This window comes from Uranotaenia lowii, chromosome 1 (assembly GCF_029784155.1).
Source record: "Uranotaenia lowii strain MFRU-FL chromosome 1, ASM2978415v1, whole genome shotgun sequence".
Classification (NCBI taxonomy): Eukaryota; Metazoa; Arthropoda; class Insecta; order Diptera; family Culicidae; genus Uranotaenia; species Uranotaenia lowii.
Window position 1 is genome coordinate 52,629,747 of NC_073691.1, and position 14,531 is coordinate 52,644,277.

Genomic DNA, 14,531 nt, shown 5'->3' on the forward strand with positions numbered 1-14,531 from the left:
ATTCACGTACTGTTTGCCTTACTAAATGATCGATGCTTTATTATATGAGAATAGTATAGTTCTATTATCAACTACTTTTTAACCAATTCGAATGTTTGTCACGCAATATTATTTTTCTGTAAAAGTAACATATAGGGTTAACAATTTTGAAAATGAAAGATGGTTAAAATTTTTTGGCAAGAGTTTATTGTTCGCTTGATTCCCTGGACTTTAAAGTTCCATTATTATTGAATTTGAAAACAATATAAAATGAGATTTTTTTTATTATTGATCAGCTAGTGACTCATATTCAAACGTGTGCAAAATTGTCTCTATCAAAAATTTTCAAGGAATAACTAAGTGAAATCTAACGTCAAAATTCTATTGAATGAACTATTTTCGATGAATTACTAAAGAATTTATAAATACGACTGACATCTAAGCTTACTTATTTTCTTAAAATGATTCAAAAAATTCAAAAACTCTATTACTTTTCATTCATTCTAAATTAATGTTCCTATTTCATTTTTTAACTGAAACAGTACATACATATCTGTTCAAATAAGGTTTTATTACAGCAACATTTTTCCTTTGAAGTTATAATACGAAACGGTATGGTTCAATCACTCATGACTGTGTATTTACCTTTTCTTATGAGAGATGTTAAAGAGAGTGAAAATTACTTTCTATGTATTTGAAATAAATTTATAACACAAACTATAGTGTCCGTTCTTGATTTCATGGCTCTATCTAAGATGAGGCATTTAAAACCTTTTTAAACTGTTATCTCAACAAAAACATTCATTCAATAGTCATCGTAACCTTGCCCATCTAATAACACAGACGGATGGCGTCAGGACATATTATCTTTCATTATTACAACTAAGCAACCCTTTTTTCAGGGAATTGAACATAAGCAATCTTAGCGCTGAATCAACAAATATAAATAAAAAAATTACGATTGACGTTGACGTCGAATATTAATGGTACAATTTTACATATTGATTTACTGCTCCTGTCCTACAGCGGTATCATCAGAATTGTATGTGTTAAATGTTTAAATTAATGTATGTTTAAAGAAAAAAGCATTTAGAACTGCAAATTTGATCAATGATTCTTATTGCAGAAGTGAGAGCTCCACCTCTGTGAAATTTTTTAAAGTTCATTCTAGAGCTTTCCCTTTAACAGACCATGTATACAAGCTTTCTTAAAATAAATTATTAGCCATGAAATATTTCCTCGAATGAAATATTTCTTGCTACTATGATTCCTGTCTCTAGTTCCAACGATATGCTTGAAAGGAATGAAAAATCTAATTTGCTTGTGCGTACGTGGTTGCCGTAAATTTAGTCAAACTAATATATAAAAAATCAATAAAAAATGAAATAGAAATACAATTATCTTCTAGTGATTGTTGTTGAGGATGAATTCGTTTGTTCACAGATTCATATTAAAACCCGGGATTTGACACGTTTATCTCGCATTCATTCAATATTGCATGCAAGTTTAGCGATAGCGATGACGCGAAAAGCTTTTCAAGTTTAACCAACATCAGCTCCATCTATTTTTCACTTTCATAAGTTCGTCAATGAAGTTTTTTTTTGCTTGTGCCCTATCAAACATCAACCGAAATTAAGAATGAATTGTTGTAAATTATTCATATCAATTTTGTCTTCATGTTAAGATCATAAACAACTCGAATGAAAATGAATGTTTCTTTATCAAAAAATTTATGTAAGGAGGAGTGAATACCATATTCTAACTTAATTGTTCATTTAACTGATAAAAAGTTTCCAAACAAAGACTTATCCAGAAAACTAAAAATAAAGAGCAGTAAAAATAAAAGAATATTATAAAATTGTACTTAGCTTGTAACTCCGTCTAGAAAATCGTCCTAAATAGAATTTTCTTTTTTCTCAGGTGTTTTGGATGTGATCAGATGCTGCACTTTTTCCAAAGCAGTAACGCCTGTAACGCTTACTCTAGCGTTGATCTGAGCTTTCTCAAAAGCTTTCCAGCACCACTTTCATTTGATTTTGCAAACTTCACCGAAGCTCCGAATAAAAAAAAATCGTAACGTCATGCAGAAAATAGTAAAAACACACAATTGAAAAATGAAATTTCTCTTAATATTCCAAACAGTCCTTGAAACCTCCATGATATAAACCATGCTTGGCATCGCTCCTCAGATTTGCCCGTTCAGAGTAAGAGCGTGTATTTTTTTCGCTGTGCTCTCCCAAACGGAGAATCTTTAAAAAAATGCTCCGTTACCTCCAGAGCGACCAAGCGTCCACCCGAGTGTGGGCAAGAGAAGCAAGCAAACTGATGAAGTGCGTCCCGGTGCAGATAAATTCGTTCGCACTCGGGCGATAGAGAAGCTTTACAGAAAACTCGGTTTGTCTTCATCGGTTGCGTCTGGATCGATGTTTGGAAGTGCGTCAGAATTTACAATGCAGAACATAAATCTAACGGAACTAAATTAATAACGCCAAAGGTAGTTAAGATAGAATGCTGGTGTTTTCGACAACATTGTTCTGTATAATAAAGCGCATATTTTTATATGAAATATAAAGTTTAGAAGTCCACCAATAGCGAGATATAAATCATAACTTTCTTGTTTAGCATATTAGAGCTTAAGTTTCTTCTACAAAGTTATTTATCTCAACAAAATACACAACTTTGCTTAACATATCAAAGTTCTACAATCTTAACCCAAGAAGATACGGTTGAATAAAAAAAAAATACTTGAAAAATGCACTACAAAAAGTTATTGTTATTATCGCGCTATTTTTAAATCTCTCGCCTTTAAATTTTATATCAAAATATGCAAATTAACAACTTTGTCCAAAACACCTATCTTTTCATTCCTAAGCGAGTTCCTCTAGATTGATGTTCTGCACCAGGACAAATGATTAGCTACGATAGCTTTCTTCGGTCGAAAAATATCAAAAGCGTAGCGGTTAAGGAAGATAAATCCTAAATTTTACTATTTGTGAAAGTTTTGAAGTTTTATTACTTAAATTTGTCCCAGATTCTTGCGTAATGTTCACGGTTTGTTTAAAAGGCAAAGATTTTTGGATAATTTGAGTAAATGTTACTTTTCGAATTGCTGCTTTTGTAAATTAATGCTTCCCACGTACGATATCAAGAGCACATAAACCTAAGTAAACAGCAATTTGCGGATGCCCGGATATTGTGAAAAAACTACTTGGATTTTGCCCAGTTTCATCCACATTATTTGGAAAATGAAACAAGAAAATCGAATTCAGTTTAAAATTATTTGTCAAAAATTGGATTTGTGAAAGTTTTTTTCATCAAACATCAAACCAAAACTTTACTTCGTATGCTTTAAACATAAATTTGACACTGCTGATGTGTTGCGACAAAAAAAATGTAAGTCGTTTTTCTTTACTAGATGAATGTCTGGAATTTCCTCAGATTTGGCCGGATATTGCTCGGTTTATGGAATGGAGAATTTCAGATTATTTGCCCGGTTTTCACCATGTTTTTCAAATAATTTGCCAGGAAGTGCCCGGCCCGGCTACGTACAAAAATAGTTCATACATAAACCTACATTGGACCTCTTCAACTGATGCACTGTTCCGCACTGCATAACGGCTTTTTTGAAGAAAACATTCCTGCATTGAAATCTTTCTGGCTTGATACACTGAGCGGCACAGCAGCGTCGCTAGAGCACAATTTTCTTGCCAGCTCCTTCTCTTTTCTTTAGAGCGAGCGACGTCCACCCGACCGTCAGAGCAACCGCAATCGGGCGCACTCGGCAAAAAGATAAGTGAACGTTGATCGGCTGAGCAGTGCACTCGGAAACCGAAATGATAAAAGTGTAATTCGTTCTCTGCTCTGTTCTGTTTGCGAGGTGTTGGACAAGCATGAATATAAACTATCGCGTACACTTCACTAATCGATATCGCATCGAATAATTAATAAAACCCGGCTAAATTCGACTGAAATTTATTTTCAAACCCGTACGTAAACGAAACCGTGTCCTCCGCAAACCAGGGTTCCCAGTTCTCCCCACACTGACATGACACTTAGAACACAAATTCGCCCATTTTCTGGCTAAATTTTTAGTCAAATTTTGAAGGTTCGTAATTCTGATGGTAGGTGGCGAACCTGCAAAATTTTACAAAAAAATGCCCTGTATGAAAAATTTACCCGTTTGCGTACTTGTTTTTAAAGTTGAGTGGCACTTTATAATTGAGGTAGCATTTCTTCAAATCCATCGATGCGCACTCTAGAATCGATATTGCGTACTGTTGGTAAAATTATCCAACAAACGAAATCGAGTGTCAAGTCAATATGGTCAGTGATAAAACCAATATAACTATGATAAATTATGACAACGGTAGTAGAAAAAATTGACATTAAAATGACAAAAAAATATGTCAAATGTACTAGAATACAAAAAAATCTGTCAAAACTATGATGAAAATCTGGATTTATTATGAAGAAGGGGATAAAAATATTACAAAATTCTGAAAAAAAATGTCAAAAAATGACAGAACGATGACAAATACGACAATTAAATGCCAAAAATTTAGCAAAATATGGCCATAATTCGAAAAAAATAATGAAAAATAAGTCATACAAATATGACAAATGTGATAACAATATGACGAAAAAATGACAAAATGTGACAAAATCAAGACAAAACTAAGAGCTTGTAATATACATATGTAGCACTATTATCAAGTCAGGAGCCGATGTTTGTTAGTTCGAATACAAGAGTAAACATCGAACATAGTTGTACCGGACAAGTTTTTCAGTTATTTTTCGCGAACTGCATCGCTTATATGAATTGTGAATGACATGAAGATATTAAAACGACTGTAGTTGAAACAAAGTTGAAAAAAAAAATGTATAAACTATCAAAAATTTTGAAAATCAAAAAAAAAATCTGACAAAATAATCCATGAAAAACGACAAATGGAAAAATGATAAAATAAAAACAAAAATTGACAATAGCATGGAAAAAAACAGACAGAACTATATCGAAGCTTTGACATTTTTTGTGGTAATTTTGTTTTTTTTTCTGTCATATTTTTATCACATTTCAACTACATTTCTCAAAGTATTGTGAGATTTCTGTCATTTTATTTACAAATTTCAGCCTGTTTGTCATATTTTATTGGTTATTCTTATTATTATAGATATTATATTTTTATCACATTTGTCAGATTTTCCATAGTGTTGTCAAACTTTTGTCAATGTTTAGTTCGAGTTTTGTCTTTATTGTAAATTTTTTGTCATTTTTTTTCTTATAGTTTTATCAAAGTTTCTTTTGATTTTATTATCAAATTTATTTAATTGTTTTTTATTATATTTTGGTCATTGGTGTGTGTTTATTTCAAATTTTTGCTATATTCTTCTCATATTTTTATCACAATTGACAATTTTTTTCTCATGATATTTTAATAATATTGTCATATTATGCCGATTTTGCTACATAATTTTTAAATTTTTTTATAAGAATTTATTTTTTGCAATTTTCAGACATTTAAATATTTTAAAGTAGAGTGGAAGCCGCCATATTGGATTTCAAGATGGCGTACCATAGCGTCAGACAGCGAAATTCGATTTCTTCTAATTGAGTCCTAAGACCCTATACCAGTAATAAGGAGTGTTTCATGCAAGTTTAAGATGTTCAATGCATTTTAAAGTTAGGTGGAAACCACCATCTTTGATTTCCAACTGGCGTCATAAATCTAATTTTCGAGGTCCTCACAAGGTCCATGCACCGTGTATTTAACGGTGTGTTTATAGAAGATGTTTAAATGAAAAAATACAGTAGCTCATGCTTTTTTCAGAAATGGAAAATTTAGCCTTTTCTTTATTATTTTTAGGCAAAATTAAAATATTTGGTCGGTGAGTTCCCATACGTTTTTTTTAGATTTGAAGTCCATATTTAGACATTTTTATCATGAAAATTATACCAGTGCAATGGAATAGAATTTTTTTGTTAAAATTTTTTTTATTTATTTTTCTTCAAGGTTTGTCGTTTTGAAAAAAAAAAAAAATTAAAACGTCTGGAAAGATTGGTTGGTTTCCAACAAAATATTAATAATCTTTTTTTATTTTGAAAAAATTTAAAATTTCCACATTAATTATAAGTATCGCTGTATTAAAAGACAGTAACAAGCAAAATTTAAGCTAGAATGAACTGCTGTAGCGATTTGCGTTGAGTCTGAAGTGCGATGGAATTTTGAGACATTTAACTTAGAAAAATTTTAAAAACTAATTTCTCATCAAAACTCATCATTTCAATATTCATTATATTATTTTTCTTTTTCAAAGCTTAGATTAGCTCCAGTGTTGCCACAATAAGAAAATCTAAGGATAATAAAATCAAATGGATTCAAATATGGATTTATATTATTCTAGATTATTCTTATTATTTCAGATAATTTGACGCTCTCAGACTGCTGAAAGGATTCAATTTCTAAATTTAAGGATTGAAAGATAATAATAAGATATAATTTTTAAGCATCGGTAACTAGTTTAAAAAAATGAAAAATTTTCAAATTTTTTGATGATATTGTTGAGTAACCAGTTCAACTTAAAAGTATTAAAAGTTAAAACTAAGTTAATTAGCACCTATGAAATCATAAAACACTGAAAATATATTTAGTTTTTGTCAAATAGAAAATTTTCAAAAAAAAATTTTGTAATGGGGGTCATCGACAAAATATTTTATTTTTGGTGAAAATGAACCGAAAACAGCTCTACTTTCTGCCCATGCAAAAATTAGCGTAAAAGTATTTATTTAAGTCCTTCCACGAATCAAATCGTGAATTATTTTCTTAATATTCCCCTTCATATCCCCTGCGGTCTAGTTTCCACGGTCCTGGAATTTGCAAGGTCTTTGTTACGCGGTTTTCAGAATAAACGTGGTTTATCGGAATTCACGTAGATAGTTTTCTGCGCGGTTCATTTTTTATCCTGCAAACTAGATAATTTTTAACCCCAGGTCAGGGGCGGCGTGCAACAACGACCGAACGCCTGTTCTCCAGGTCAGGGGCGGCTCAAACAGCGTCTGTCTCGCAGCGAGCGGCTGAATTTATGAAATGCGGCTCCCGCCAGCTAAGTCCAAGATGGCAGCCCCATCGCGGGATAGGGACTTTAGGCTAACAACCTACTGCTCCCGATTAAAAATTGTTACGGAATCCGAAAGAAATGACCGATCTGGAACTTTGGCGACGACTTTTAGCATGAAAACACGGACACGAATTGGAACTTGGAATGTTTTAACCCTTGCCCAACAAGGCAAACTGGAACAACTTGCTAGAGAGGCTAGCCGCTTCAAGCTTGAAATTCTGGGACTGAGCGAAGTCCGTTGGCCTAACACGGGAGAACACAAGACACAATCCAGGCAAGTCTTGCTTTACTCTGGCATACGAGGAGAACATGCTACTCGGGAACGAAGAGTTGGTTTTCTGCTAAGCCCGCAGGCCTACGCGGCCCTCATTAGATGGGAACCGATAAACGGAAGAATAATCGTAGCCAGATTCAGAACACGGGTTAGAAATCTTACAATGGTCCAGTGTTATGCGCAAACTGACGTTGCCGACTTGCAGGAGAAAGAGCAGTTTTACAATCAACTGAACAGCGTGGTAGAGAGAATTCCGAAGGGTGACATTCAAATCCACTTAGGCGACTTCAACGCAAAGATTGGCTCCGACAATCAGGACTTTGAGCACATCATGGGGCGCCATGGTCTAGGACAGATGAGCGAAAACGGAGAGCTGCTTGTAGAATTATGTGGCAACAACAACATGGTGATCGGTGGATCGCTCTTCCCCCATCGACCAGCACATAAGGTCACTTGGGTATCCCGAGATGGCCGAACTGAAAATCAAATTGACCACATCTGCATCAGCCGAAAATGGAGAAGGAGCCTTCTTGATGTCCGCAACAAACGAAGCGCAGACATCGCTTCTGACCATCACCTCGTCCTTGGCGAAATACGACTGAGAGTTGCGCGTGTCCAACGGCGCGAGGAGAAAGTCGGGTGTCGGTACGACGTCCGTCGGTTGGAGAATCCAGAGTGAAAAGGGCATACGTTGAACAGCTGGAATCCCGAGCTTCTGAATTGCCGACAGACGGAACAGTCGAAGAACAGTGGTGCGGAATCAAGAATGCCTTTATCACGACGAGCCATGGTACTCTCGGTAAAGTTCGTGGAAGAAGAAGTGAATGGATGTCGGATGAAACTTGGGGGATGGTCGATGATCGGAGAAAGGCGAAAGTCGGAATTGAGTAGGCATGTACCCGGTCAGAAAAATCAGCCGTCCGCTTACGATATGCGGAGCTGGAAAAGGCAGTTAAACGAGCTTGTAGACGAGACAAGAGAGCCTGGACAAACTCCCTAGCCGAAGAGGAAGAAAGAGCCGCCGCCATTGGAGATATCCGATTACTTTATGACATTTCTCGCCGCCTCAGTGGTGCAAGGACTAATGCAAGAATGCCGCTGAAAGACCGAGCAGGTCAGTTATTGACCGATCAAACAGGTCAGCTCAAACGATGGACTGAGCACTTCGAACAACTCTTCCGAGTCACGAATAGCGATGGTCAACAGAATCCGCAGCTCGAAACGCCAACAGTAAGTCGCATTAATGGCGTCAACTCGGAAGCGCCTTCGCTGGTTGAAATAGAAGCGGCAATCAAAAACATTAAATCCAACAAAGCACCTGGGATCGATTGCATCCCTACTGAAATGCTGAAAGCCGACCCTGCCCTGTCAGAACAAATGTTGCATCGTCTTTTCGCTGACATCTGGGATACTGCAACATTCCCGGCCGACTGGATGCAGGATATCCTCGTAAAGGTCCCGAAGAAAGAAGACCTGACAGAGTGCGGTAACTGGCGAGGCATAACGTTGATCTGTACAACCCTCAAAGTACTCTGCAAAGTGATCCTGAACAGGATCCAGGAGAAAATCGACGCTACACTCCGACGGCAACAAGCTGGATTCCGATCCGGACGATCATGTGTGGACCACATCACAACGCTACGAATCATACTGGAACAAATCAACGAATTCCAGGACTCTCTTCTGCTGGTGTTCGTTGATTTCGAAAAAGTATTCGACCGACTTAACCATGAAAACATCTGGGCGGCTCTAAGGCGACGAGGGGTCCCAGAGAAACTAGTCCATCTCATCGAAGCACAATACGAGGCATTTTCGTGCAAGGTCTTGCACGACGGTGTCTTGTCCGAACCAATCCCGGTAACTGCTAGAGTGAGACAAGGATGTATCTTATCACCGCTACTTTTTCTAATCGTAATGGATGAGATCTTGACTGGATCGATTGACTGTGCACCGAACCAAATCCGTATTGCTGTACGGGTGCGAAACTTGGTGCACATTGTAACATTTTGAACATCAAAGTTCAGCTTTGATTAAGCACCCTATTCAAACGACGATAATATTCATGCGAAACACACTCCAAAACGCACGAGCAAAACACCCGAGCGAAAACCTTGAGCGTCGACCGAAAACTATACAGCATCACACCAAACTGCACTAGATCGGAATTGATAAAAGGGCAGTGATTGCTGCGATCGAGTGTCAGTCTGTTCTTGGGCCTTCTCCCGTGTGGTCGGTAAGTGCGACCAAAAGTTTTTGTGCGCTGCTGTTGGAATAGCCGCTGGTTTGCTGTCGCTACGACCAATGTTGCCGTGTCGTTGCTGTCGTGTTGGACGCTTGGAAGCGGTTCGCTACCGCAGGTGCGATGTTCTGCACGTGGCGTGGGAGAAGAGTGCGGGAGCGATCTGGGTGTCAAACCGTCACCCGTTTATAGAGGTCCAATCTTCGTTCGATCGCTCTCGCCAGCCGGAGCAAGGAAATCCAGAAGGGCCACGTAAGTTGTTAAAACAACAAATATTAGTGATGCGTTGCTAAGTTTGCCGTGGTTTTCCTCAGGAAACCAGTGGCCCTTTTTTGGTGTTATCCATTTTACTTTTGCGGAACGAAAGCTGGAATCCGGTTGAGCCGACGGAAGCTGAGGCTGACCGGCCAATTAGTAAAAATTGTAGTACCAATGTAATGTTGTGAAAAATTAAAGGGTGTGAAATCAGACTTGAACTTGTGAATTATCTGGCACGGAACCACGACTTCCCGCTAGCCTCCGGGCAAACTAAACGCGGGTGTTGGCAAATTTTCACTGGAAAATTTGGCGCTTAAGTCAACATCTTATTAACCTTGTTCGTTTTGATTTTCCTTGAATTTTGCCTCACCAAAACGTTACAACATATGCGGTAACGACGCGAAAACTTCAAGTATTTGTAAATCGCTGCCTGCGGAATATCATCCGCGCTTGGTGGCCTGGCAACTGGATCTCGAATGAGGAACTGAATCGCCGGTGTCATCAAAGGGCGATAGAAATCGATATTCGGGAACGTAAGTGGAGATGGATTGGGCACACGCTACGAAGAGATGAAAACGAGATTTGCAGAGAGGCGCTAGATTGGAATCCAGAAGGTCATCGAAGAAGAGGCAGACCCAGAAACTCGTGGCGGCGAAGCCTAGCCGCTGAAATCCGAACTGTCGACGAGAATCTTGACTGGGACCAGGTGAAGACGCTGGCTCCGGATCGTCAACAGTGGAGGTCTTTTTCCACGGCCCTATGCACCGGTGGATCGGCGCGGGATCATTAAGTAAGTAAGTAAACAGAAGCGAAGAAACTGGATTCAATGCCCTTGTCTGCTAGAATAGTAATAGAACGAATTTCTACATTAGCCGAAAATACGAGGGAACAAGTTATTTTTGCTTTAAAACAGGCGAAATACTTTGCTATTCAGCTTGATGAGACAACCGATTTCAGTTGCAATTCACAGCTAATGCTATATCTTCGCTACAAAGGTGCAGATAGTTTTGAAGAGGAATTGCTGATTTGTTCTCCGCTCGAGTTGAGATCTCGTGGAATTGATGTCTGTAATAAATTGAATAAATACTTCAATGCACATAATTTAAAATGGGAAAACTGTTTTTTTATGAAAAAGAACATAATAAATTTAAATTAAGATCATTAATAATAATCAATTATTGTCATTTTGCGAACACATTTTTCATCTAGGTTAATTTCTAACCTTATCTTGAAATAGATTTTAAAAATTCGGTTTTAATTTCTTTTTAAAACTGGTGTTATATTTTAGTTAGCTTTTCCTGTGTACTGATTTTTATGTCCGAAACTATCTTGGTTTCTATTTGAATTCGTTCTATAATTTTTTTTGAAAAATTGATTTGAAATTCTTAAACTAGACTGCTTGGAATTTATTTTTATGCAAATTTGTTGCTCAGAATAAGGCACATCATTTGAATAGCTTATAAATGATTTACCGGAAGAAGTGTTGATTTAAAATGATTGATTTTAAAACTATAAAAAATCATTTTTCCAGTTTGTGTGATGGTTATGAGTTGAAAAATGGCTTTTAAAAACAATTTTTTTTATTTATTGTGCATTTATGGTATACTAATTATTTTTAGTTAAATCTGAATTTTGAAACCCTTCTACTTCAGCATTAAAATACTATTAAATGCATACAAGTAACCCACATTTTGAGAAGAAGAAGGCTCTGATAAAGGTTACAAAAAAAAACAATTAAATCGGGTCAATGTAAAATGCATTTAAAATTTGATCAGATGGGCAAAGTATCACATTGCTCACGTTAGTTTCAACACAAAACATAGTAAAGGAGTTCATTAAATATTTTTATCAATATAATATGGATGTGTTGCAAGGCATACAGTGGCAAGCTAGTTTAAGATATTTTACCGTGAAAATTTAATAGTTTTCAATCCGTAGAAATTGTAAGTTCCTAGATTCGAAGAATGTTATAGTAAACTTTTTAGTCACTGCTCACATTCCCGCAAAGTAAGAAGTCAGGATTTTTTCTCTGCCCACGCGTACAATTTAGCTGTTCTATAAATTTTCCACTTACCTCCTTCGATTTACTGCTACCCTTAGGGTGTTTCACTCGCTGACGAAGACGGTCCTGGTCCTGGTTCTGGTCCCGGTCATTGTATTCCTGCAGCAGCCCTTCTTCATCCAGCTTCCCGGCATTGAACAGATCCGGTCCAACTCGGGACCGCCACTCGGAAAGAGTTTCCGCGAGACCCTCAAGCAGCTTGCCTCGGAACACACTCAGACCCGGCTCCAGTCGACTGGCCACATCCAACAGGTCCCGGCAAAGTTCAACCTTCCGCTTCAGCTGCTCCAGATTGAGTTCTGAGAGTGTATTGAGGTGGAAGAAAGAAAACAACCGTGTAAGCATCAGTGGTCCCGGGATAAGTAATTACGAGCACTTGGTTCGATTTCAAAGCACGTGCTAGCTGATGGATGTAATGGAATTTGTAGAAATGTTGAAGTGTGCACCTCGTAAAGTCAGGCAAACTTCACCTTCCGGGAAGGAATTTATGAGTGGTGAAACATATCTGTTACAGGGAGCTATCCTGAGCATTCCAAATGGTTAATTCCAACTTTTTTTTCTTTCACTAGCCACTTGATTTCTTGGATAGCAGTTTTTTGTATGTTTCTCATAAAAAGTTGGTATGATTATTGATAATTGATAATGAGAGTTCAAATAAATCAGTTTAAATTGAAAATCTTATCATACTTTTCCAATTCAAAGTAAGAAATCTAAATTTAAAATTGACAAAAAAATGTAATAGTTTTGGAAATCCATTCAAAATTCAAAAATTCGGTGAAATCTGTAAATATTTCAAAATGTTGTGTAATGTGACAGAGATCTGTGATGAAAATTTCCTCAAAATTCTGTGATATTACAGATTTTTATATGATTTCGACAACCTTGGTTAAAACAACTCATTTATAGCATAAAGTTTACAATAAATTCCAGTTTCTGATGAATCACGATAACTTATTTGTAGGGGAGTGTGGGGTACCATGGGCCACTTATTTTCTTTGCTTCATAATTTATTTATTATAAAAGATACAAATAAATGGAAAGGTTTTCTACATTTCTAAGGTATCATTAGGCTTTTTTTATTTTTAGAATAAATAAACTTCCCCGATTTCTGTCGGATAAAAAAAATGTTTTTTTTTTGTATTTTGAAAAACTGTGGGAAATCGTGGGCCACCAATCCAAATTTACTAGATAACGTGCAAAGTTTATTTGACCCAAAACTGTAATTTCATAATTCATTCAGTTATTTTAAAGCAATTTCAGATGAGGAAATTAAAAAGAGAGTTGTGTATCCCAAGTAAAATTGATAGCATTGCAAAAATCTTCAAGCCTCTAATAAAACCTAAAATTGGTCTAGAAGCTTGTAATAGAACTTTCAATATTACTTGGGTATGATCGAATAATTCGTAAAACCTGGCTCGCGAAAGTTTCGGCCAAATTCCTTATATAGGATGGAAAAAATGTTTTTCATAACTCTTCATTTGGCATTAGAAAACTTAACAGATTGGAAAAAACGTATTGTGTGAAGGTGTATAAAACATCAAAACAGGGTGGCCAGCGAACCGGGAAAATCGGGAAAAAACCAGGAATTGAAAATGGGACCGGAAAACCGGAAAAAAACCAGGAATTTCAAATCTAAACCGGGGAAATTATTTATCGGTTTTTTTTCATATATAAACTTATCAAATCCTAAAATTCATTCATTTCATCATAACGAAACTTTTTCTCAGAAACTTTACAATTCATAGCAGGGTAGAGCGGGAAAATGTCACGATATTATATTCATGAGTTGAATGCCGAGAGAAGTTTGGAATATAGTAAAAAAAATTAGATTTTTTAACTCAACGCATACATTTGTCTAGCAAAGAATCGTCTTAGAAAATTTCTTTGCTCACGCATATTGTGTGTTGTAGTGGATATAAAAAGTTTTTAAATAAAATAAACTTTTCACAACTGTTATGATTTACAACGTAATGTCTTGGTTGTTAAACTATATAGCATAAATATTAAAAGATTGTATCGTTGTGCACTTGATTACGAATATCTGGAAAAATATTCCATAGAAATTTGAAGTAAAAATTTCAATGATAGGAATTTAAAAAAAAAGTCTAAATGCAACGACTTTATAGTTCTGATGTAAATTAATACGTTGAAATCAGACAGTTTTCGATAGAATCCACATCTCGAAAACTAATATTTAGGCTGAACCTTAACATCTATCTTATAACTGGAATTATTATACACTAGTCCAGAATTGATGATGATCGAATCTGCATTAAGAGTTAGTTTTTATTTTCAGAAAAAAATCGTAATGCTGAAACGAAATTTGGAAAAATCATCAGAAATCTAACAAACACATTTAAACTGATGAAGTTATTTTGAAGAGAAAAAATATCGAATCAATTTGGTAAAAAAAATTGAATGGTAATAGAACTTTAAAAGAGAAACATGAATTAAGTTATTCATCCTAACTCGGTTAACTAGTTTTCTGCTATTTTGTACAATAATCTTAGGGTTAAAGGTTGTTTTCAAATAAATTGAACAACGGGATTTTTTTAACGTGACTTTACTTATTTTCAGCTGTTTTCAATTGAGCTTACGATACC

General features: G+C 36.0%; 1 protein-coding gene across 1 annotated transcript in view; it reads right to left on the minus strand.

Annotated features, from left to right (window-relative positions):
- LOC129739215 (SET domain-containing protein SmydA-8-like) overlaps positions 1 to 14,531 on the minus strand; it is a 114,230-nt gene that overhangs the window by 4,452 nt on the left and 95,247 nt on the right. Inside the window, exon 6 of the mRNA XM_055730637.1 lies at positions 11,941 to 12,227. Coding sequence (XP_055586612.1) covers positions 11,941 to 12,227 — 287 coding nt within the window. The remainder of the gene's footprint in view (positions 1 to 11,940; positions 12,228 to 14,531) is intronic.